The sequence below is a fragment of the Actinia tenebrosa genome, unplaced genomic scaffold, assembly GCF_029948245.1.
Source record: "Actinia tenebrosa isolate PJP-AT-01 unplaced genomic scaffold, QUT_ActTen_1.0 PGA_scaffold8__29_contigs__length_14323225, whole genome shotgun sequence".
NCBI classification, from domain to species: domain Eukaryota; kingdom Metazoa; phylum Cnidaria; class Anthozoa; order Actiniaria; family Actiniidae; genus Actinia; species Actinia tenebrosa.
The window spans coordinates 3,971,236-3,996,941 of NW_028292585.1; the positions used below are offsets into that span (position 1 = coordinate 3,971,236).

Consider the following 25,706-nt stretch of genomic DNA (forward strand, 5'->3'; position numbering starts at 1 on the left):
TTGCAGTCTGTTAACACAAAGCATGTAGGAATTCAGCAATAATGCAATATGAAATAATATTTAAAGCTTCAATAAATAAATAAATAAATGAATAAATAAATGGATGGATGGATGGATGGAATAATGGATGGATGGATGGAATAATGGATGGATGGATGGATGGATGGATGGATGGATGGATGGATGGGTGGATGGATGGGTGGATGGATGGGTGGATGGATGGGTGGATGGATAGATGGATGGATGGACAGATGGACGGATGAGTGGATGGGTGGATGGATGGACAGATGGACAGATGGAGGGATGGAGGGGTGGATGGGTGGATGGATGGATGGATGGATGGACAGATGGATGGGTGGGTAGATTCATGTTCCTTTTTGTAACGGAACAAGATTACAAAAAGGAAATTTGTTCCTTTTTGTAACTAATAGATGTTACCAAAAGGAACATGTGTTCCTTTTTGTAACCTTCTTCCGTTACAAAAAGGAACAAATTTCCTTTTTGTAACCTCTATGTTCCTTTTTGTAACCTCTATGTTCCTTTTCGTAACCTCCTTGTTCCTTTTTGTAACCTCTATGTTCCTTTTTGTAACCTCTATGTTCCTTTTTGTAACCTCTATGTTCCTTTTTGTAACCTCTATGTTCCTTTTTGTAACCTCTATGTTCCTTTTTGTAACCTCTATGTTCCTTTTTGTAACCTCTATGTTCCTTTTTGTAACCTCTATGTTCCTTTTTGTAACCTCCTTGTTCCTTTTCGTAACCTCCTTGTTCCTTTTCGTAACCTCCTTGTTCCTTTTCGTAACCTCCTTGTTCCTTTTTGTAACCTTGATAGGTTACAAAAAGGAACTCCTACGTTACAAAAAGGAACGTGTTTTTTGTATTTTAAATAGGTAGGCTAGAATGATTATGTGTATTTATTTTTACAATAGTATGTGTGAATTTGTTTCCGTAGACATAATAATTGATGAGTTTTTCGACTGTAGTTACATTTGTTTGTGAAAAACGAAACGATTTTATACTTTTTAAAGTTGCCATAGTAAGGCACCAATTTATCTTCTTTTTTTTTCATCAACGCAGAGCCATTGTTAATTTAACTATTAAGTGCGCATGTCTTGTGATTTCTTGATATGTTAAAGGGCAAATATTTGATATGCAGAACAAAATGTATTTTAAAAACATTATTTCCCTTTTATCTTACTACTTTACATGCTTGTAAATATGATACTTGAGTTTTATCGAATGTCATTAACATCCCACATTGTAACAAGTTGCAGCATGAGGTAAGTAGGATATTTTGATGTGGAATATATGTAGCTCCGGTTGACGAATATTTTCCAATAAAGGTAAGTGCAATATATACTTGCCCCAACACCATGCGGATGAAATGCTCTGGATATTTGTATGGGTGCCCCCCATAGCACCCTAGAATATCCAGTAACACATGTGAGGGGATGGACAACAGAATAAGAATGAATTATTGATGAATGATTGAAATGAATGCTTTTCTGGATATGCTATTTGATGCTTTAACTTGAAAATTTAAGGTACGATATAATGATTTTTATTAATCTTTTAACAAAAACCAGATGACCGACAATGCTTCTACCCCATGGAAAAACCCCAAAAAGCGACAAAAGCATACTTGCCCTGTACCAATATGCAAAAAGTCAGTGGTACACCTTCCCCGCCACCTAACTAAAACTCACAAATGGAGTCGTGAAAAAGCTTTGGAAGCAATGTCTCTTTTTAATCTAAGGGCAAGGGCAAAGAAAACACCCTGCCCAGTCAAAGGGTGTAGGCTATCAGCAGTTGATATGCATAGGCATTTAAAATTGCGGCATAGCATGAGCGAGAAAGAAGCAGAAATAACTATGTCCTTGAAACCTAAAATCCAGAACAAAGAAGAAGAGAATGCAACAGTCAAGAAAAGGGAATTTAAGCGTAGGGTGTGCCCCTATCCTGATTGTGATCTCGTCGTACGAAGAATACATAACCACCTGAGAGATAAGCACAAGCTTTCTAGACATGATCCATGTTACAGAGAGTATTTGAAGAACTCAACGAAGATCTAGATCCAGTTTCAATTTTTTCTGCATCGTCATCGTCAGGCAAGGAAAGTGATGCTGAATCACAAGTAGATGATTATAATAATGAAGACCAAAATAGTACAACGACATCCTCATTGTTGTGTGATGAAGAAGACGCATTAGCAAAGCTCATTCGTAACAAGTCTGAAAAAGCCAAAGCTATCATGAGATTTGGCTGCAAGGAGGTTGATGCTAAAACAAAAGAAATGGAATCCAGTTTCACTTTCAGTGAGTCGCATTCTTCAACACCGTCAAGAAAGACACACAAAAGACAAAAGGAAGTGGTGATTTCTTCAGAAGATGAGGATGAAAACGAAGAAAATGAAGAACACATTCAAAATGATCAAGCTGGAAGTGACCCAGGTATTATCCCCCCCTCACCAAATACAAATGAGCGAAGAAGTGTTGTTTTTAAACAGATACTTAACAGAGTTCATGGCAAAGAACCTCTGTATCTTCCTACTCGACAAAATGCATTACCAGGAGAACAATCTATTCCAATCATATGGAATAAAACAAGCGGAAAAACACAACTAAATGCCAGTGATAAAGGAACAGTGAAAGATAAGTGTTCTGGCTCTGAAACTTCCAAGATTACTTTAGAGCGCCCCAAGAGGAAAATTGCAGCTACCATAGGTAGGCTTGATTCAGAGGCTTACTCTATTAGTAGTGGTAATAGCTATGATGACGAGGAGTATGAACCCACAGAGGAAAGCGATGAAAGTGAGGGGGATGAGTGGGAAGATGAAGAGGAATTGGAATTAAATGATAACAGAGAAGCTAGTGCTGCTGCATGTGGGAATTCAAAGACAGAACAAACCCTTGAAGATTTCAAGAATTGGTTGCAAGGAATAGACGGCGGTCGAAGGGAACTACGAACAGCAAGGCAGTATGTATCTCAGGTTTCTACTATAATCAGCTGTGTTGATCCTATTAACCGAAATGTTTCTTCACTATTGAACGAGAAAGACATCCGAGATAAATGGTTAGCCAAGATGGAAAAAGTTAAAAAGCCTGGGACCTGCAAAGCTTATTTGGGTTCCCTTTCAAGATTTCTGAGATTCATCATTGTTGAGAGGCCGAGGGGTCTAGAAGCAATAAAAGATCAGGCTTCCAAGGTTCGTGAACAAGTCCAAGAGTGGATGTGCTCCTTTAAAGCCCCATTAGCTGAAAGAAGATGGGAAAAGCTGAGAGAAGACTTCGAGAAGCTAATCAAGCCTGAAGACGTGCAAAACTTTAATAAATCAGAGCATGCCAGGAAGGCAGTTTCCACCCTGGGACAATATATGGAAAAGAGTGCGCCCCCTTCACCAGCCCAGAGTGATTATTGCCTTGTTAGAGATCATCTCACAACGCTTTTATGCATTGAAAATGCCTGTAGAGCAGGGCCGCTCTCCAACATGACCCTTGGGGAATTGGAAAACGCTAAACAAGATGGAGATCAAGTGGTTGTCACGGTCATGAAACACAAGAATCTAATTTCTCACGGTCCAGCTGCAGTGGTACTAAGTCCTACTGTTCTTAAGTGGTTGAATGCTTTTGTGAAGTACATGCGAAACAAGCTACCAGGGGCTGGTACCAGCAAACAAGATAAAGTATTCATCAGTTGGATGGCAAAACCAATGTCGTCATCTATGATTTCGGCCCAACTGAACTCCTGCTGGCATAAAGCTGGTGGGAAAAAGCTTGATAGGGTGAATGCAGCATCATTCCGAAAGGCAGCAGTATCTGTGGTTCATGAAGAGCATGGACACTTAAAGGATGATCTGGCTGATCTGATGGGCCATCACACCAAGACAGCAGAGAAGTTCTACCGAATTCGTCAAAAGACAAAAAACGCTGCTAAAACATCGGAGGCCCTTAGGAAGATCATGTACACTCCACGTAATGGATCAGAAAGAACAAAAGGAGTTTCTAAAGAGACCAGCCAAAACATGATATCACCAGCAAAACAACAAGGCCAAGAACTTCAAATCAGCATGGCTGCTTCCAAGATCGACTTTGAAGAGAAGGGAGTCCAGGAGAAGTCTGTAGCAGGAAATTCAGAAGAGACAGTAACAACGAGGAGACACCAGTGGACTGAAAAAGAAAATTCTGCCATTGCTACCATTTTTGCAAATGATATACAGAAGAAATGCATAACAGTGGAAAAGGTAAAGGCCAAAATTGAAGGCAATGCGCTCTTCGGGAAAATAGCACCTGATAAAATAGTTGACAAGGTCAGGTCCTTAATCAGGGAACAGAAAAGCAACGAAAAGGCATCAGCAGAGCTTCCGACTGAGACAGAAACGACGCAGCAAAGAGTACAGCGTACACTGAACGACGACGACAATGTTTCCTTATATACTTCTGGTGTAAGCAAGAAAGGTGGAGCAACCTTCACAGATGATCAGACGGAGATATATTGGAGGTTGTTTAGAGACTTGATTGAAAGCAATGCCAGAGTTGACAGACAAACAGTCTCAAAAAGAATAGAAAAGGACGAGGAAGCAAGAGAAGCAATAGTAGGGTTTACACCTCAGCAGCTCTGCGACAAGATCCGCACAGAGCGTAGAAAAATTGCTAGGAGTGCTGTCAAAAGGGAGGTTGTGTCTGGTCGCTTCTAAAGTTACTTATGACAAAAACATTTAACACAGAGGGTTTAAGCAACTGAGTTATTATATCGTTTTATTACAACTGTTGTTGATTTTATTCATGAGTTGAAGAGTTGAAGTTAAACCGAAGTTTTAAGCATCAAACGTTGTTAGGTACAGTTTACATATTGCATTGGTGAGGCACAGTCGCGCAATGTTATGCCTGCATGCGAACGCCAAATGGATATTATGTCTGTTGTCAGTTACTGTTAATATTGTTAATAGCTTGTGCATTTAATATGATTTTACGCTAAAACATAAGTGCTCTGTTACAGATTTTCTGCACAAATAAGTCCGTTATAAGCCATCAAACAAGGAAATGTAGTAGTTGTTTTTACTGCGTTTTTACACCGTGTTCCTTTTCGTAACCTCTTACTTATAACGGTAAAAAAATCAGAAAAAGGGTTGTCGTGAAATGCCTGTAATTGTTACATTCATTAAAGATTAACATATCAGGAAACACCATAGAAACCAAAACAAAAAGCATTTAAATCATTTAAAAACTGATATCTTCCCACCTCCCTGTAAATGTTCCTTTTTGTAACTTTTGGGTATTTTTGACGTGCTAGGGAAAAAAATTAAAATTCCAAACGGTTACAATCTCTTTTTGTCATACTGTCATATGTTATTAACATATAATGCTGCAATCTAAAGCACCATAGTTTTTAACTAGCCCTGATATATCGAAGCCAGAATTTCAGTTTGCACGGATGCGATAGATTCGTCCAAAAACCCTGATTTTTATGATCTTATCAAAACAGACAATTTATCCCAAAAATCGCTGTAACTTTTTAACATCTTTTCAAAATTTCTTCAAGTTCACACAATACTTAGTTCAACTCTTAATGTAAATGCTCCGTCGAAAGAAACGCAATAGCTGAAAGCAATACAAAGTTATACCAGTATTTGTAACTCCACTCGCTTTTTGCATGTTTTGAAATTTTCTGAAACCCTAGTGCGATATGAATTTCATATACCTACACTTGATTCAAAAGTTTCAAATTTAAACTGTTTTCAAAACTTATCTGGTAACAAGAGGGCCATGGTGCATTGCTATATTCTTGATCTATCCCCATGCTTCTGCATATTTTCGAATTTTAGGGCATTTTCCTAACAGAAACCAGAGGCATGTTCCTTTTCGTAACATTTTTGCTTACTTTTTCTTAATATTCCAAGACAAAAAAAGCTTTACACCTGAAATTCCTACTTTTATGAAAACTCTTAATTATCTTGTTAACTGCAGTAAAAGGAGTCAAAAATTTAACTTATTTTAGCAAAAGGTCAACTTTGAAAAAATGTTACAAAAAGGAGTGAAGATGAATCTATGGGTGGATGGGTGGGTGGATGGATGGATGGATGGATGGATGGACAGATGGATGGATTGATGGATGACAAAAAAATAAAGATAAATAAGAGCAAAGCCATTTATGAATGAGCATAGAAATAGCTTGGGTGGTGATGTTTAATACAAAGTGCTAGCGTGATTATGTACTTCATGACTAGTGGACACATGTCAATTGACACTTGACCAACTGTCGGCCAGTCATCAGTCAGCACTTCACCAAGTTTCAATTCTGGTTTAACTCAATATATTGCGAAGTTTAACTTTTGTTCTAACTATACATTGAATTTTTTTAGTAATTAATGCTTTAGATGTAACTTTCAAGTGCCAACATCTCTCAACAGACATTATTTTCATATTTTATAACCAACTTTTTTAAAGATTAAAAACCTTTGTAAAATGCCCTCCAAAAATTCCAGGTTGAGATTTATATGATTTTTAAGAATATAATATGAAATAATTTATAATTATCGATAAGTCACAAGATGTTTCATATCTATAAATTTCAAAACTTGTACATTATTAGAAAATTTTCCCATTCATGGGGTTAAGAATTGTAATGAGGTTACTAATATGTTAAAGACCATACTGGTAACTGAATAATCTTTATTCTAAGGTTATAATTCTCAGGAATGATCTGTACTTACGTCTGCGATGGCTTCAGCAACATCTTTTTCAATCTGCTGAGACCTTGTCATCGCCTGTTATTTAAAACAAATACTATGTACTTATTGACTGAGTGGGAGGGCCGTACGGGAAAATATTTGGCTTGAGGTGATGCCGTACGGACTGAGCGCAGCGAGGTCCGTACAAATGACCGAGAGCCAAATATTTCCCGTACGGCCCGACCTAACTCAGTCAATAAGCATTTTATCATATGAGCCTCTCGAAAATAAAAATAATTAAGAAAAAGAAAGCGCGCGGATTTGAGCAGGGCCGGACGGATTTTTCCGGCCCGCTTACGTCAACCCGTCCGGCCCCCATCACGTGACTTTTTCCAATGGTTTTATTAGAGCGCGCGAGCAGGGCCGTACGGGTCATATGATAAAGTGGTTTTTTACAACTTGGTCAAAATACTTCCAGACATATCATTCCTTGAATCATTTCTTTCATCACTTTGGATACTTCAAACAATTGCTCGATTTCACTCAACGTCATTTCCTGTTTCGTCTGCAATGCTAAATAACCTTAATTGCAAGTTTTCAATAGGTCACTATGTATTCTTTCCATTAGGTCTAACCTACCAGTCTGAGCGGCCAGTTGTCAAATGATATGCGTCAGTTCTTTTGAACTGTTTAGCTAAGGTCTCAAAACTAATGAGAAGCGATGAGTACCATTTGAGAATTGGCTGCTTGGATTGGTTAGTTTGACTTAATGGAAAGCGCTCTATCAATAGGCATTATTTCCAGTCTCATGTGGAAGTTTTATCAGCTGAATGGCAAGTTTTCTATGGAAATGTAAATTGCTGAAAGCACACGACAGCCAGTGTTTGCCTGTCATCGTAAGCTGGTAATGAAATTGATGAGATTCATTCAGCTGGTAAAAAAATTCAACAATTTTTCTCATTCATTCATTCATTCATTCATCCATTCGTTTATTCATTCATTCATTCATCCATTCGTTTATTCATTCATTGATCCCATCCTCCCTCCCTCCCTCATTTCATTCATTCTTTTATTTACAAAATAATAGACAATGAAAGTGATAGGGAGATAAGACTTAGTCACTACATCCCTTCTGATAGAAAGACTATTTGTAACGATGAGTAAAACTCTGACTTAACAATACTCACTGTATCTTTCATCTTTTTAACTTGTGCTTTTAATTCCTATAAAACGATTATGAACATTTAATGAGTTTTGATCTAGTATGATTTTAAATAATTCTCCATTCACTAATACAGCACAGTTCTCAAAGATCTCTTAGAGTGGAGTCATTAAACCTGTGAAATAAATATTAGACTAATACACATTAGTAGACCCTAACTCCATTGTTTTCTTTTGTGTCTATTTGACTATCACACGTTGACTAGTATTTTTTATTTCACGGGTTAAATGTCTTCACTCTAATAGATTGTTTTTGTGGCAGAGATGTTTAGGGTAATAGAATAAAAATCTATTTAGACCACAGACTGCCCAGTCTCACTGTCAGTGCAATAACCTGATTTGGTGGAGGGTGGACGGGGTTGTGCTTCTTGTCTGCCCTTAAACATGCCTGTTATGAAAATACCACTCAAAAAATAAACATTAATATGATAACCATGCCTCCATTAAATATGTCATATCTAGTCAGGCCACCCCCTAGTCTAGACGCTGGCCCCTCCTTTGACTGCTCTGTCCTTATTGGGCTGCCTGTGCTTGCGCAAAGGATTATAGAGCGTTTTCACTCACGTGAGAAGGTAACCATAAACAATAGAAACTTTCTGCACAGTATTTGCATAAAAATAGAGTTCAATTCTCGGAGGATAGAAAATGTATTGTTTTGGTACCCCATAATGGCCGCTGTGACGTCATGTGAAAACACTCTATACTACATGTTGTAATGGTTTACCTCTATTTCAGCCTTGTATGCTGCTAGTTGCTTTTGAGTCTAGTTGGAACGAGGGAATAGAATAACTGTTAGTGAAATGAAGAATCACTAAAACCTTAAAAACTGATATCCTTTGTAAAATACTGCAGCTTTTCCTTGATTACAGAACTTATTTACTCAGGGTAAGCCTCATTTTAATACCAACAGTAAAGTACCAAAGTTTTGAAGGGATTTTTTTATGACAGCAGCTCTTAACAACAAGTGAAAGACAACAAAAAAAATATCAATTTAGTACCCCACCCTCATTTACTTTTCATTTTGTTCCACTGCCACTGACAATCTGAACCATACAAACATGTTGAAATAATCCACAGATCTTCACTGGAACACATGAATATTCTACATAAAGTGTAGGCTAACCCTGAGCAACAGAAGAGAATATAAACTGGAGTATTATTGTCTATTATACAGTACCTCTTCCTTCTCGACATTCTTGCTCTCCTTATCCTTATCTTTCTATAGTGGACAATAATAGGTAAATAAACGACTTAGTATTTCATTTCCATCATGCAAATGGATTGACTGTAGCGTTAGTACAAGGAAATCCAATGTTAGAATACACCCTGTTAGCTTGGGCGTAATTAGAAGACACATGAACATGGATACAACTCAAACAAAGAATATCATTCTCAAGGGAATGAAACTTGGTATGAAATGAAAAAACTTTACGCCCACGGTACAGAGGTTTACTTTCCCAAAATTCTTTGCTGTTAGAGGTGGACCCAGGGGAAGTGAGGGTCGATGTTTGTCAATACCCATTTTTCAATTCTTCATTTTTTAATTCACTCAGTAACAATCTGAACAACTGCCCCAATCGATGAGTAATGATGAAATATGAGAATGACAAGATAGGTGATCATAAATGACAATGATAATGGCAATAACAGTGAGTAAAAAAACAACAACAAATATATGATAATAGAAAAAAAATTGAGATTTTATGGTAAGGACACAAATGAGTCTGACAAAAACTAAAACAAAACAAAACAATTCATTGAAAATAATGAATTCAGTTTTAGCAAGTTACTGCAAACAAATTAATATTAACATCAGCCAAATACTATAACGTTTTTACTGGGCTGGGTTATTTAAATTGTCTGGACCTTGAATATAATCAATAAATAATTTAATATATATATATATACTTGATGAGTAACATAAAACATTGCTTGAAAAATATGACCTACTATTATATAATTACCAATGAAATATCTATTTTTTTCTATTTCGAAAAATTGATATCTTCACATGTGAAAATAACATGTTATTTTCACGTGTGAAGATAACACCATTGTGATGGCTATTCAAAAATACACGGATAGAATTGCCTGAAAAAGCCAAAACATGCTTCATTGATAATTATATAATAAACAGAATATTTCATAGCCGCTTGGAGATACAAATTTTATCTTCTCGTGTTGAAAATCTCTCACTCGTTCGCTGCGCTCACTTGTGAGAGATCTTTTCAACACTCGAAGATAAAATCCGTATCTCCGTGCGCCCATGTAATATCCTCTATTTATTGTTATTATTGCTATGTGCTCCTCTAACTGTTTTATAATATTCCTGATTATTTAATATTTAACAGTACTAAAGGCCATATAAAATCAGAATCGCATATCACAAGCTTATAATTCAACAGCTTTCCATGAAGCTTGTGTATTTTATGTTTTAAAAGTCTCATTAAAATAATGTAATTATAGCAATTTGGTATTTATAATTTTGATTAGCAATGGTTTTAAAATGTTTTTGGTTTTTAACTTTTATCAAACTTTTTGTACAAGGGGAAAAAATGTAAACTTTATTTGGAGAGATCAATTGAACCATCTATGTTCAATAATATTACATAAGACTGTCTTTGTCAAATCATGACCAGTTTGTACAATTATTTAGGTTTTATTATTGTAGAAGTATTAAATTTTTGAACAAGAACTTTGTGATCCATCTAGGTATGTTAAAAAAAATTATTCATCCAAGCTTGCAAAAATAAAAATAAAAACTCAGATGTCAGAAACACAAAGTTCTCATTCAATATGAACCCTATATAATTATGTATGTAATGCTAGATTTAATTTTAATTGATAAATTAGTACACAAGTGGTAATATGAAAAACTATTGTTAAGTACGAGAGAATAGAGATAGTTTAAACTCATTTATAAACTCAGATCCCAGATCCCAGCAATAGAGCAGAAAGTATGTGTGTCGTCTTACCAACCTTTGAACCACCGGCAAGTTTGCTAAAAGCCCCTTTGATGCCTTTCTTTTTCTTGTCAGGGCTACTGGATAAGTTGTTTTCGCTGTTTAGTGATTCCTAGGTTTGTTTATGATTCAAAGGTGTCATTAATGGTGTTTATATGCACTCTTTTAATCATGTAATGTAACATTTATCTTGTGCAGCATGCTTGACATAAACCACAATAAAAACAACCAGTAGATCTCTTTACCTTGGGAATAGTTTTTCCCATTCCAGACCAGGTGTCATTCTCGAGAGTATCATTTCTTTGTTTAACGGTTACGCACCAGAAGACACATGAATATAGATACAAATCACAGAAAGAATTTTGTTCTCAAGAGAATGGTCTTCTAATGGGAAAACATTAAATCCAAGGTAAAGAGTTCTATTACACTTTGATCTCCTTATGCTTAAAGCACCCTTAGTAGTGAGTAACTAAAAGATAAGGGTACCCTTGTGCCAAGTGCCTAAGTACCATTAGACATTCTAATGAAATAGGAACACATTGTCCTCAACGTTAAGTGCAACTCCAACCTTTAACTTAAGGATGTCGAAAATCTTAACCATGTATGATTAATGGCCAATTTTGTTTATTGAGAAGTTGGAATCTTAAAATCTTCTTTGATCTTGATGAATAAAGGATGCAATAGATGAAACAATTCTATCCAGAAGTAAATCTGGGACTAGCGTTCCAAGGTCAAAGAAATAAAAGTGCTTGTTAACTGGTTGTACTATTGTGATTGACAGCTGTCATTCCTTAGGCCAACATATCTTTCAACCACTACTGACAGTGCATTTAGAGAGTGCAGTCGTTATTTGGTTACTTGAATGTTAGGGTCAATACACATACTCCAGATTAGTAACTGCACAGGTTTAAAAACAACTCACAACTAGTTGTAAAGTTAAAAAGATCTCTTTTCTTGAATGGAATAAGATTAAAAAAGTATTTGAGAAGGAGACAGGAATTCTCAGAAATGCCCCAAGAAAATAGATAAGGAAAAAGATTTCTTTGTGCTATAGTATGAATGTTTGAACAGGTTTCATCATGAGATCTCTTGATTGGCTGATTCTACAATGCTCTAAAACGTCAGCCAATCACAGGTGACTGCTCTCATGATCTAGTATAAACCTACTAATTGTCACAAATCCTGTGCTCTGATTTGTTGAGCTACTGGTTATCTATTATTGATCCACCACTAGTAGCAAAAGGAGCTAATTGATGGTTTTCATGGCGGCCATGTTGGAGGAACTTAACAAAAGAATTGTCAATGAATTCGTTTGTTATATCCTCCAACATGGCCGCCGTGTCTTTTGTTATTTAATTCTCTTGGGAATGGTTGAAAACCATCAAACATTGTTTGTATTCATTTATTAGACCAATTAGTAGGTTCATACTAAAACAATTAGACCTCTTGCTCTCATGGTCTACAAGTCATTATCCCATGCTGCCTTCTGCCTTATAGGCTATTGACTTATACCATTTGGAACTAATTGTTAATTAGTAGTTGCCAGTGGAAATGAGAATCAGGAATAGGTTACGTCACAGGTAACTGAGAAAAGTTTTAGAAAACCTCATTTGATTGAGTTGTGAGATTTATCATTGAGCTACATTGAGACCGGAATTGAAGTTTAATTTCAAAGAATTATAGAATAGTTATAATTTATGTATTGAGAATAAGAAATAGTTATATACCAACACCATATGGGTTAATTTTAATTAAGTTTATAATAGTATAATTTTTATGAATATCACTAACCCTTCACCTTAAAAAGTATTTTTCCCCTTATTGTTTAAAGTTATTTTACATACCAGTAAGGTATTTTGTGACAAATTATCATGTTAACTATGACCTCCATATAAAGCCTGTGGTTTCCATTTTTATGTATTTGTTGGGCATTAAAAAGCCATAAATGTGTGAGATTCTATCTTACTCCAAGGACAGGATAAAAGAAGAGCAATAAAACTAAACTAATGGGTACTCATCGGGCTCTTGTGGTGGGAAGCCACACCCATGTGTTAAGGGGAGTTATTATAAAGAGGTCAAATCACATGATCAAATCCATTAGATTATTAATGGCTAAAATATTAGAGCATGTTAGTAGTATTAATTATTACCCATTAAAGGTTAGGTGCAATCTTTAGGTTTTCAATAAGAAAGAAAGCTTTAAAAATGTAAAAAGAAAGCTTTAAAAAAGAGATAAAAAAGTAAAACACCACAAAACAACATGCAAGACAGTGTTTGATGTAAATGAGAGTGTTGAACATATCAGATGGTAGATATAGTTGATGTCTGTGCTCAAGCAGCATCTGGGTCCATGCAACATGCCAGATAAATATCTTTTGTAATAATAATAATAATAATAATAATACAATAATCATAAGTCAACAGTACATCAGTGAAAACTCCACAAGCACTTGACAAGTGTTGTACCACTTTGATGTTTTCTCGTTTGTGCTTCTCATATTATGATTATGGAAAGATTTCTTTCATCCATCCACTTTAGTGTTGTCCCATTTCACAGTACATAACCTTTCTCTATCATAGCCAACTGCTAATGCAGCATATAAAGTGGTCCAAGACTTTTTTAGTTGATCAGAAATTATACATCATCATTAGAAACTGAGTAGATATGGTTTTCCTCGTAAGTGCTTGTAGAGGTCACACTCAATGTCATGCACACAGAAATATGACACAAGTATGATAATATACTTTGATTTACCACTCTACCTGAGATCGTCCAACTTCGTTTGCCTTGGACAAAGCTTCTTCTAGCGATGCAATCTTTTTCTTCAGATCTTCACAGCCTTCTTGATTTCTTTTCATTTCTTCTCGTAATGACTTGACCTCACTTTCACGTGTCGTTAACTGCCCTTTGACCTCACTCAGCTCTTGAACTGTCCTGTTCAACTCTTCTTGTGCAGATTCTACTGATTTCATGGTTTCGCCTAGCTTAGATTCATTTTCTTTGTATTTAGTGAGTTCTTTTTCTAATTGACTAATTTTTTCTAATTGACTTTTGGAATTCAAGAGCTCCTTTTCAAGAGAAGAGATCTTTGTTTTGGCATCTGAATCTCTCTTTTTAGCCTGTGAAATTTCTTTTTCTAAGGAATTGATTTTGTCTAGATGAGACTTGGATGAAGACTTTGCTTCTGTGAGATCTTTCTCTAGACTTGATACTCTTACATTTGCCTACAAAACATCAAAATAAGAGGATATAGATTTAGTATAATTTAATAGGGTTTGTGCTGAGGTAACAGCTTAAAATTCATGGACTATTCAAGGAACTGCAGGTGTGAAAGAAGCATATTTACAGTGCCGACCAGGATAACAAAAACAAGTACTCACTGTTGTTACTTCTTGCTGCGCTACTTCTAGTTTCTTTTCCCAGCTCCCGATTTCAGTTTCAATGTGACTTTCTAGTTTTCTAAGCATCGATTCCTGTTTAATAGTTAAATTAAAAAATCATTAGTTACTGACAAGACAGCCAATGGCTGAAGGTCATGAAACCACATGCGGTATGAGAACACCAATCAACTTACAGTATCCTCTAGTCCATTTTTATAGTGACTACATTCTGCTTTCAAATTTTCCATTTCTCTCCTGGATTCTTCTAGCTCAATTGAAATGTCTCCATTCTAAAATAGAATAAAAAAACGTCCTGGTGTTAAAATGGATAAACTGTCAATGACATTTGCAGAGGAATACAGATGTACAACCTTACAGATTACAGTTGTTCTCAAAAGCATTGTGTCCAGGTGTATAAAAATCTGAGAGCTAAAAGGATTATTGTTGCAGTTTTAGCAGTTCTTGCCTCAGTTTTAAAAGTAATGAAAGCATTTAGAATTCAAGATGCGAATCAAAAATGGAGAGATTATGGCAAAGATTTGCTTTAATCATGTATTTCAAATTTTCTCTCCAAATTCTTGTCATAACGTGTGTGTTTTTGAATTAAGAAGAGTATGGGAGCTAGCGCTGCTTGGCTAAGTGTCGAAGGGCGATGTGATTGGTCAGTTAGTGTGTTCCTGGACACCTGGGTAGAATTGTTGTCATGATGATGTAAGTTTTGGTGATGTCAATTAAGGCACATGACCTTGAGGACTTCATGTTTTCTGAATAGTTAATAGCCTAAATACTTTGATTTATGTCCACCAAAACCCTATTTTGTCATGACTGTAGAATTCTATTTTGATTGAGGTTGACTGTATATAGCAGCCTCTACAGGAGGAGACAATCACAATCAATCCTACTCATACCAACTTTCTTATACTTTTATTCAGACTAACATCATATAAATTAATTGCAGGGGCGGATCCAGGACTTTGTTCAGGGGGGTTCTGCGCACAAAGTTAACTCGGGGGGGGGGGGGGTGTGCACCCCTTAGAATGAAAAGGAAAAACCAGTATGGTTACTGGTTACTTCGAAGTAGGGGCAAAAAGTCAAACCAGTGGGGTTGCCTGGATCCACCCCTGTATAAACACTATGATTATTCTTGCACAGACCTCTACAACAGCTGGTTTCACCTCGGCTGCCCTCTTCTGGAATTCTTCCAACCACTTCTCAAAAGACTATAATAAAGAAATACATCAAATCCATATTGTTGACTTGTATAACAACCCAATGACAGATAATACTCACCAGTGATGATTCTATTTGGATGTCTGGGTAAAGACCAGTCAGGATATTCTGAAGGAAAAGGGAACATCAATATTTGAAGATCACAATGTAATGCACCCTTTAAAACTTTAAAAATTATATTTTACAACCACCACTCCCCATGTGGGGCTCTTCTGTGAGGTTCCCTCCACACGCACTACCACTACATTCTATATTTACAGCATACAACACTCAACTCACATGTTGGTTTTTAAGGAGGGAGGAAACTGGAGATCCTGGAGAAAACCCTCGTGGCAAGGGGGGGGAACAACACTTCAAACAAACTCAACTCACATATGATCCAGTCTGAGCCAGGGCTCAAACCTGGACCACAGTGGTGAGAGGCGAGTGGTAAACCACTTCGCCACCCATGCCACCCACACCCTTCTTAAAAGTTTCTGGAATGTAATTTCATGCTAACATGAAATTAAAAAAGAAATGCCACAAATTCCATCGTGAAAAAGTGTGATTTCTTTTGTATTATCATATTAGTCTCACATCCACAAAACTTTTAATGAAATTTAAAAATTGTTTCCTAACTATATTTTGAGAAGACTTCGCAAACATACCTGTATGTTTGTTCTCTCACTGTCAAGATTCTTTTGATTGGTTCTCTACAGAAAAAAGAAGTGCAACATGAAGAGAATAAATTTCTATTTGAGACACTTTTTTGATTGAACAATCATTTGTTCTTATTTTTGCTTTGCATTAATTCAATTATCTTATTTATTCATCCATTTATTTCCTTATAGTACACTCAACAAAATTACTTGACTCTGATTGGTCGAGAGGAGTACAATTATAGCATTAATTGTACTCTGTAGGAGTACCAAATTAAGTTGCTATGGAAACATGGCCAAAAAATGTCAACGGCGGCAAAAAAAAGCCGTAAAAACTAATAACTAATCTTTTTTTGCATTTCAGTTGCGCGATGGACTGAAAATCAGCTGTCAAATAGCCAAAGATGAACAGCATTGCTTTGCATTTTTTACTGAAATTTTGTTGAGTGAACTATAAACAAAAAATTGCACGATCTCGAGTACAATTTGGAAATTAACAGACACGAGTAATATTTTGAAAGTTCTTGAAATTGCACAAGCTACAAATTTGTATATCTGTTATTTTCTCTTCCAGTCTACTTCATTTTCATTAATTCTTATTTTCTTGTTATCATTCAAGCACTTATTTAATTTCTTCATTCTCATTTGAATCGTTTTTGCCCTCTGAATGTCTATTTATTTGTCTTTCCATCCATCTGTGCACCTGTCCATACACCTACCCACCCATCTATATCCATCCATCGACTAATTAATCCATCCATCCACCATCCCATCCATCCATTCACCCATCCATCCATCCATCCATCCAGCCACTCACCCACCCACCCATCCATCCACCCACCCACCCATCCATTCACTCATTCATCCATCCAACCATCTTTCCAATTCTCCATCCACCAATCGATCCACCCACTCACCCATCCATCCATCCATCCATCCACCCACCCACTCACCCATCCATCCATCCACTGACTTATTCCCCCATTATCAATCCATTCTACCATCTATCCATCCATACCTTCACACTCTCTACTGCAGCCTGCACTTTTGCATTTGCAGATTTTTCTGCTGCTGAAACAGCATCCATTGCTTTCCAATTCTTCTCTCTTAATTCCTAAAATCAAAAGGATATATTAATCTGACTGGAAGTGAGCATCAGTGTAGAATAGGAATTGCTTACATTGTTTTTTTGTTTCTGTTGTTCGATAACCTTCTCCATTTTTGCTATTTGTTCCTTAGCCTCATCAAATTCTTTCCTTATTTCTTTTTCTTTCTCACCAGTGCTGGAACTAAAACAAAACAAAAAAAAGTTGAGGTTGAGATAAGAAAAGCGATGCCTTAAAGTGCAAATGAACCTTTTGACAATACATTCAGTACTGATTCTACATAAAGTAAATAGTTGATTGGTAAAATATTTCTTGATTTGAGTGATGCGTCTCTAAGTTATGAAGGTTTATACTTCCAATATGTTAATGATGATGACGTCAGGTAAGGTATTTGAGTGTTTTTGTTGTAACTAGTAATACTAAATGCTGGCCATTTTGAAAATACAAATTTTAAATAGCTTTTATGTAAACCATGAGTAAAATAATGATGCTTTTTGAATACTTTTTCAATGAACCAGTTCGATTTTGTATATTCAATTAAGCCTTAATAGACGTCACACTCATTAGCATATTGGAAGTATAAACCTTCATAACTTAAAAACGCATCACTCAAATCAAGAAATATTTTACCATTCAACTATTTACTTCATGTAGAATCAGTACTGAAAGTATTGTCGAAGGGTTCATTTGCACTTTAAAACAAAAATGAAACACAGATTGAGATGAGATGTTTCAATGTTTTATATGATGCTCAAATACAGGGAGTCTTTGCCGAGGGAGTATAACTATGAGGGCAATTTCACAGCAAGGGAGAGAACAACACGTCAAAGAAACTTTATTCTCATCTTGCATCCACAGGAATAGAACCCTTGACCCAAATCATAGGGTACACACTCTTGTGTTACTAAAAATAAGGTCTTACCCTTTCTTATTTGCCTCCGTCAATGCTTCAGCCTAGAAGACAAATGTACAAGTAGATATTAACCATAGGATAACAAGGACAATCAACTGGGACAATCATATGCCAGTTAATTTATTTAGACCTTAGATTTACTTTAGGTAAAGCAAGGAAGTTACACATTTGGCATGAAAAAATCTACTTGAAACAGGTTGAGCATGTGCACAAAATGTTAAGCCACAGATCATGCAAGGTAAATTCATATTAAATCAATGGAATGTGACAGATGGTTGTATATACATCCAAAAGAATGTAAGAACATGCAATCAATCCCTGATAATAAGTGATATATATTTTTACAGCAATAAGGTAGAACAATAATCAACAATAATAGTTATTACAAGACAAAAGGCATAGCTTATAAAAGAATTTATAGAACTAGCGTTATTATTGAAAGAAGAAATTGTGAGAAGAGATACTAAGGTTTTAGCATTAGTAGTTTACAAGCAAAAATAATGGTTAACACCTCAAAAAAATTTCAACGTTTTTTCCACAGTTTTTCCTCTACACTTTGCATTTGAAAACATTATTCCAAAATTCAAAATTCAGCTTTACGTTTGTTTTATATAGTAAATATATTAAAAATGAGTGCAATTTCTGGCAAAAAAGTGGCAGAAAGGTGAAGTACCTTGGCTGCCTCAACAGCTTTGGTTATTTGTGTTTTTACAGATTGTTCTGTTGCTGATAAGGCCTCCATGGCCTTCCAGTTCTTTACACGCAGTTCCTGAGTGAGAGAACACCTATTGTTAAGTGTTTTGGGGCTTTGAAAAAATATGAAAACTGGGACACAGGAAAATGAAAGGGAAATATTTTTTTGACAAGTGACTTCAGGTTTTGAAGATTAATTCAAAAAATAAAAAATGGTTAATAGAAAAATATAAAATTAAAAATATGAAAATTAAAAGAGAAAAATTAATGGTTGGTTAATGAGCTAAGGTTCAAAGAAATGAATGAAAAAAACAACACAATAAAAATGATGACAGTGGTTAATAGAAATGAATGGGAAATGGTTGATTAAAGGATAATTCAAATAAAAGAACTAAAAAAATAAATGATGGATCTTTAGGATGGAAATAGAAATGAGAAAAATGCAATAATGGGAAATGGAAAGTAGGATTAAAGGATAGACTTGTACAGAAGTACAAAATACAGAATCAAATAAGTATACAGTTATTTTTGGACTAAATACCAATCAGATGAAAGTATTCATTTTTAAACTTTTTTTCAGTTTTTTCAATTTCACATTTGCCATCCACTTGAAGTAGATGAAAAAAGAAAAAATGTGCTTCTTACTTACATTATTTTTCTTCTTTTCCTGTTCAATAGATTCTTTCATTTTCTCAATCTCTTCTTTTCTAGAGTTGAGTTCCTCATTCAATTTTGAAATTTGAGAATCCTTTTCTTGAAGTCTAAGAAAGAATGTTAAATAATAATAATATAAGATATGAATTACAAGCCATGAAAATGGATTCAAAATAGTGTAGAAACCATAATTAAATACATAGGCACAGGTGAGAGGGCAGAGGAATCAGTGAGGGAGAGAGAAAGAGGATGGAGAGGAGGGAGAAGGGAATGGAGGGAGAAGGGAAAGGAGGGAGAAGGGAAAGGAGGGAGAAGGGAAAGGAGGGAGAAGGGAAAGGAGGGAGAAGGGAAAGGAGGGAGAAGGGAAAGGAGGTAAGAAGGGATGAATGAGAAAACAAGAGGGGGATTTAGGTAGAGAAGAAAGGAGAAGAAGTAATAGAAAATGCTTACAATTCATTGTGAGTATCCATGGATACTGTAGGAGTTTTCACTGTATCCTCCTATGGAAACAAACATTTGACAAATATAAATTAATATATATATTGCTTTTCTACTTGAACCACACACAAATTATTCATATACTCATTCTCAAAGCTTGTGTATAACAAGCATGACAACGACAAGCAACAACAACACTGTCAGCATTTTGTTATGGTAGGAGTATAACCTGAGCAGGATAAATGTGGAAGAATTTGAAAACCCTGAGAGCTAAACAATATGAACTACTACAGTTTGAATATAAAATCTGGCATTTTTTCATTGTATTTAATAAAGGGTTTAGGTAATTATATGATTAGCATATGAATGACAGTTACCTTATCAACATGATTTGATAATGGTGCACTATTTTCTACAGGCTTCTCTTGGGCAACTTTAAGTTGATTCTGAAGCTCCTACGAAGAAATGTACATTGAAGCATGTATTAACGTTTGACAGAATTCAAGTAATAACACTGGTATTATTATTAATACCACCACCACCACCATGCCACCATCAGCAAGAGCATTACCAACACCACTATTATCAACAGAAATAGCAATGACAATAGCTGTATCACCACTGTCAACAGAAACAATAGTTGGACATGTTTATAAACATTGTTACTGAGATGTTGATGTGTTAACCATTTTAACGTTAGAATTCATCACTTTGCTCTATGAGGATTATGCAACAGATTTCTGGTTAGCGATTAAAATGTCCTTGTAGCATGCCAGAATGCAGCTCAATTTGGAGGACATAACATTAGGCTTCCATTTCTCAGGAGATTGAAACTCATTTGTTTTGCCTCCAGATTGACATGCAAGGGGTCTTATAGCAACAAGAACTAAAGAATCTTTTAGAACACAAAATACTTTTCACCAGAATCAGGAAATGGTCTAAAGTAAATCAATACTCACCTGGATTTCCTTGTCTTTGAGGGATTGAGTTTCCTGAGATTCCTTTAGCTGGAATTCCACAGAGGTGAACATCTTCTCCAGTTCTGACACTCTAGTGTTCGCTTCGGTCAATTTACTGGTTAAAGTATTCATGGAGTCGGTTTCATTTGCCTTGCTACTTTCTATTTTATTCAGCTGATCCTTAAGGGATTGATATTTCTTTTCTTGCTCCTCCATAGCTTTAGTGACCTTGGCTTCTCTGGCCTCTGATTTCTTAAGCTCCTCAGTGACTTCTCCAAGGCGCTTAGAAATAACCTTCTCAGCTTCTTGCTAAAAATAAAAAGATTTTGATGTAGGCCATGGTACTAATGAAGAAATGCTTAAAGTGCATATCACCCTTCAGAAAATATTCTCAAAATTGATTCAACAATGCAAGATGTCAATGATAAAAAACAATTGCATAGTACGAGTGTGGCTTCATTAAGTTATAAAGGTTTTTACATGCCATTTGCTAATCCTGTGACAGATAAGGAGGCATTTATTTTTTATTTGTTGCTCCTTGTAATCCAAAACAGCGGCTTGTATGTGAATATTTACTTGCAATAATTTCTATTAGAGCAATGGGTAAAACAATGATGTGTTTCAAATTTAATATATCTCTGCCTGAAATGGTTTTGGTTCATTCATCATCTTATCCTGGCATGTAGAATCAATACTAAGCATAATGTTGAAAGGGTGATAGGCACTTTAACCAACTGAGCCAATATCAAATAACTTAGACAACCAATAGTTTACCTGTGCCGCGTGTTGCACCTTACTGTCATGAATCTGTTTCTCAAAGACTTGACGCTGGGCCTCAAACTGCTGTAGTTGATGAATTCTAGCATTTAAATCAGTCTTGACCTGACGATGACTCTGTTGGAGTTTATGTAGCTCGGCAGTTAGGGACTCCTTGTCAGCAGTGCTGTGAATGGAAAAGTAAAAAGTGAAAGAATGAACGATGGATGGATGGATGGATGAAAGGAATAGGAAGATGGATGGGTGGACTGATTCATTGCTGAATGAATGGATGGAAGGACACATACAGAATCTAAATAAGTTTTGAAGAATATCACACACGTTAAATTCTTGGTGGTCTAGACATGTTATTCTTCGAGATGATGAAACCAAAATTTCCAGGTAGCCAAAATAAACCCAGTTAACTGTGGTGTAATGTTTTTTCATGTGTTATTCCCTTAAGGAGTGTAGTCTAACAATTTTGATAAAACAAACCACTTGACTTGGTTAAATAAAGGCCAACTCTATAACCTAGTAATAATATAATCTAGTTTCAAGAATGATCAGATACTTACAGTTGTGAGGCTCTCATGGAAGCATTCTTTAGCTGTACATTTTCCTGATATACAAACGTATCATTATTTTATTATTTTTGGATCAGTCAAGTAAGAAATGAAACACATTCTTCCACATCTCCTCCCATTGAAATTAGGCTATTAAATTGGAATCACCAGTACTACAGAAGCCCTGATAAAAAATTTACTTTACACCCACCTATTATATGCACCCTCCTGGCCCCAGCATTTTAACTCCCTTTCTCTTTATATCAGGGTTCATACTACTAAGAGATTATACCATTTCAGGATTTTTCCAGAAATATGAATATAAGAATACCAGGACCTTTAACTTTGAAATTTCACGTCAGAAATAGTGAAACAGATTTTTACTAAGTGTTGAAAGAAAACACTTTCATTTTTAATTTTATTTGTCCAATATTTAACCTAATACTAATAGAAATATCAAGGAGTTTTCCAGGAGTTGGTGTCAAAAATAAAATTTTCAAAGAGTTTTCCAGGGTCCTGAAAGAAAATTTTGAAATTCCAGGAGTTTACCAGGTATCCTGGAGGAGTTCCAACCCTGTTATATTTATTATAATTTAAGGCCAACAAATTTTTCTATAATTTTGATACTACTAGAGCTGCTCTACCTCCTGAAGTCTCTGTAGATCGTTCATTGATGAAGAGTTGACCATTTCCTGTAAGTGCAGCAGCTGTGCCTGTAATGTCTGGACTTCCTGGGTATGGCTGTCATGAGTAGCTTTCATTCTTGACTGCATTGCCTGCAGCTCTTTTGTCTGTTATATGGAATAAAATATCAGTGTTTTTGATCTGCTTTATTGAGTCAATTATTGACAGACATGATTTCTGTTACCTGGGTTGTGATCTTGTTGTTTGAAGCAGTGAATTGAGCTTTCTGCTTCAGTCGTTCTTGCTGCATCTCCTCTCTAGGAGCAATAATAATATTGGTGTCTATAAAGTGCTTTTCTTGATTTGATGTACTTCTCAACTATCATCATCACAAATCATCACCATTGTCTTTATCACATCACCATCACCATCATCAACATCATCATCAACATCATCATATATCATCACCAGAATAATAATCATCATCATATCATCATCAATCATGATCATAACCATTACAGTCATCACCACCACCATCATCATCGTCATACATCATCATCATAATAATCATCATTACATCATCAACAATCATGATGATCATAACCATTACAGTCATCACCACCACCATCATCATCTTCATACATCATCATCATAATAATCTTCATCACATCATCAACAATCATGATGTTCATAACCATTGTCATCATCATAACCACTATCATCATCATCATATTTCATCATCATCATCATTATCATCACATCATTAACAATCATGTTGATCATAACCATAGCCGTCATTGTAACCACCATCATCATTCAAGGTTTATATACACTGAATCGAAATATGGCAACCAACTTGAATAACTATTGTTCTGGAATAACTAGCCTCATGTTCACGTGGAAACATAATTTTTTAGCATTTTCACATGTATGAGATGCTAGTCAGTCCAGAACAATAATTATTCAAATCAGTTGCCAAATCTTATTCAGTGTATATAATATCATTTGTGAATTCAAAGAAAAATTCCATTTCTATAATCAATTATCTCTGTTCTTTCTAACTACAATTTAGTCTTATCTTTCTCCTACCTTAACTCCTTCAACTTGTTGGCAGCATTTGTGGACTGTTGCTTTTCTATAATACAATTGAATTCCAATTAAATATTGATTTTTAATACTACTGCCTCTAAGTATTTTAATGAACCTTGATATTAACCTTGAAATCAATCAGTCATAGTTACTACTAACTCATAGATCAAATTAGAATTCTAGGGTGCTAGATTTGTGAAAAGAGTAGATAATAAGGATGATTAACTTAAAGTCAATGAAGAGGCTGAATAAATTCTGGCTGGACGTATGGGGTATTACTAACATAAAATTGAAGTATAGAAAACACATTTGACTTTTGTATTTACCTTCCAAGATCTGCTGTTCTTTTTCTTGCAGTTGTTTCTTCAATGTCTCAGTCATGTCATTCTTTGAAGTGGACTGAAATGCAAAATGAATAAATAACTTTAAATAATCATTTAACTATGTAGTATACACATATTTCATTTGGAGATCTGAAATCTACCACAATTTTCCAGCAGAGGTCATCACTCAAAGGTGGTGGCATACTCATATTAAAAGACAAAACAACTATTCCTTTCCTTTATGTCTAAATTTACAGCTCGCAGACCCAATTCATTTCATGTCACAGATTTTAGATCGTTTTTGAAATAGGTGTATCCCAAGTTAGCGTTAGAGTCCCTTTATGGTGTACTGCCTGTACTAAGATTGGGTCTAATAGGTGGAGTAACTACATAATGAGAAGTGAAGTGTTTTCTAATCATTAATTACCTTCCATTGATCATTTTCTCCTTGTTTGTTAAGAAGAATATCAATAAGATCTTGCACTTCAGTGGAGTTAAGGTTTGCTGTTTTCACAATATTCAGTACATTCTTCCCATTTACTTCACCTAAAGGTCAAAAAATAGGTATGACAATGTTGCTAACTTATTAATATAAGAATGTTTATTACCTAACAATGTCCATATTAACCAGAAATAACTCGTTTCTATGCTCAAGTATCCACGAGTTAAAAATGATTTACACATGGTAAATCTCGCATTTGAGATGAGTGCTTGGATAGCTGTCATTTGTCTAAACTTTAGACTGCTAGTTAAATTATTCTAAGCACTTATGCATTAAGTAGCACTTGACCATGGCTCCAGAACTGTAGCAAGATTTTATCTTTGGCTAGTGATTGGTTGTATAGCAATCTTATCTGTTGGTTAATACCTAGATTGGCTTCTACTCTAATAGTTTTTGAGAATTCCTTAGATCATATTTTTTGTTCTAACCAATGGTATTTACAAAAAAAAACAACAAAAAAAACAAAGGATAAAAAAAAAGCATAAGTAGTGACTTAGTACACATTTCTAAGTAATTAACATTTATATACTCATCACAAATGACAACTATAATTCAAAAGGTGACAATGAAAGAATGTTGCTATAGGCAACGAATGACGTGTGTGGGTTTTTAAAATCTCAATAATTCCAGAAAAAATAAAAATGCAAATCATATTTCCATAAAAAAAAGACAACAGTAGTAATGTAATCAAATATAAAACAATATAGAATTTCGAATTCACATGTACCAATATATGTACTTTAAATAATTTTTATAATCCAACCACAAAATTCAAAATGGGGATCTTCTTCGATTAAATCAGAAATTTTAAATCTTGATCAAAATTAATGAACATAAATGCCCCCATATTCCCGAGATTTATACTACATTTTAGATAAATAATTGATATCAATAGAAATATTGCTAACAATAATTTTACTACGAAAATCTTTTGTTTTAGAAATTTTTCTGCGGTAAAAATTCATCCAAGTTTTCATTGAATCGCTG

General features: G+C 35.2%; 2 protein-coding genes across 2 annotated transcripts in view; one reads left to right on the top strand and one right to left on the bottom strand.

Moving 5' to 3' along the window:
* LOC116301044 (uncharacterized) overlaps positions 1–25,706 on the bottom strand; it is a 28,963-nt gene that overhangs the window by 2,148 nt on the left and 1,109 nt on the right. Inside the window, 26 exon segments of the mRNA XM_089040666.1 lie at positions 6,709–6,762; positions 7,854–7,889; positions 8,612–8,650; positions 9,065–9,106; positions 10,867–10,962; positions 13,614–14,075; positions 14,232–14,324; positions 14,426–14,521; positions 15,386–15,451; positions 15,522–15,569; positions 16,109–16,153; positions 17,118–17,213; positions 17,280–17,388; positions 18,128–18,159; positions 18,792–18,887; positions 19,461–19,572; positions 19,916–19,965; positions 20,281–20,358; positions 20,863–21,171; positions 21,637–21,805; positions 22,194–22,237; positions 22,826–22,972; positions 23,050–23,122; positions 23,895–23,940; positions 24,221–24,293; positions 24,645–24,763. Of these exon segments, the coding sequence (XP_088896792.1) occupies positions 6,709–6,762; positions 7,854–7,889; positions 8,612–8,650; positions 9,065–9,106; positions 10,867–10,962; positions 13,614–14,075; positions 14,232–14,324; positions 14,426–14,521; positions 15,386–15,451; positions 15,522–15,569; positions 16,109–16,153; positions 17,118–17,213; positions 17,280–17,388; positions 18,128–18,159; positions 18,792–18,887; positions 19,461–19,572; positions 19,916–19,965; positions 20,281–20,358; positions 20,863–21,171; positions 21,637–21,805; positions 22,194–22,237; positions 22,826–22,972; positions 23,050–23,122; positions 23,895–23,940; positions 24,221–24,293; positions 24,645–24,763 (2,630 nt within the window).
* Positions 1,970–5,229, top strand: LOC148904996 (uncharacterized). The gene has a single exon (XM_089040667.1). The coding sequence runs from the start codon at positions 2,032–2,034 to the stop codon at positions 4,690–4,692; it is 2,661 nt and encodes an 886-aa protein (XP_088896793.1). The 5' UTR covers positions 1,970–2,031; the 3' UTR covers positions 4,693–5,229.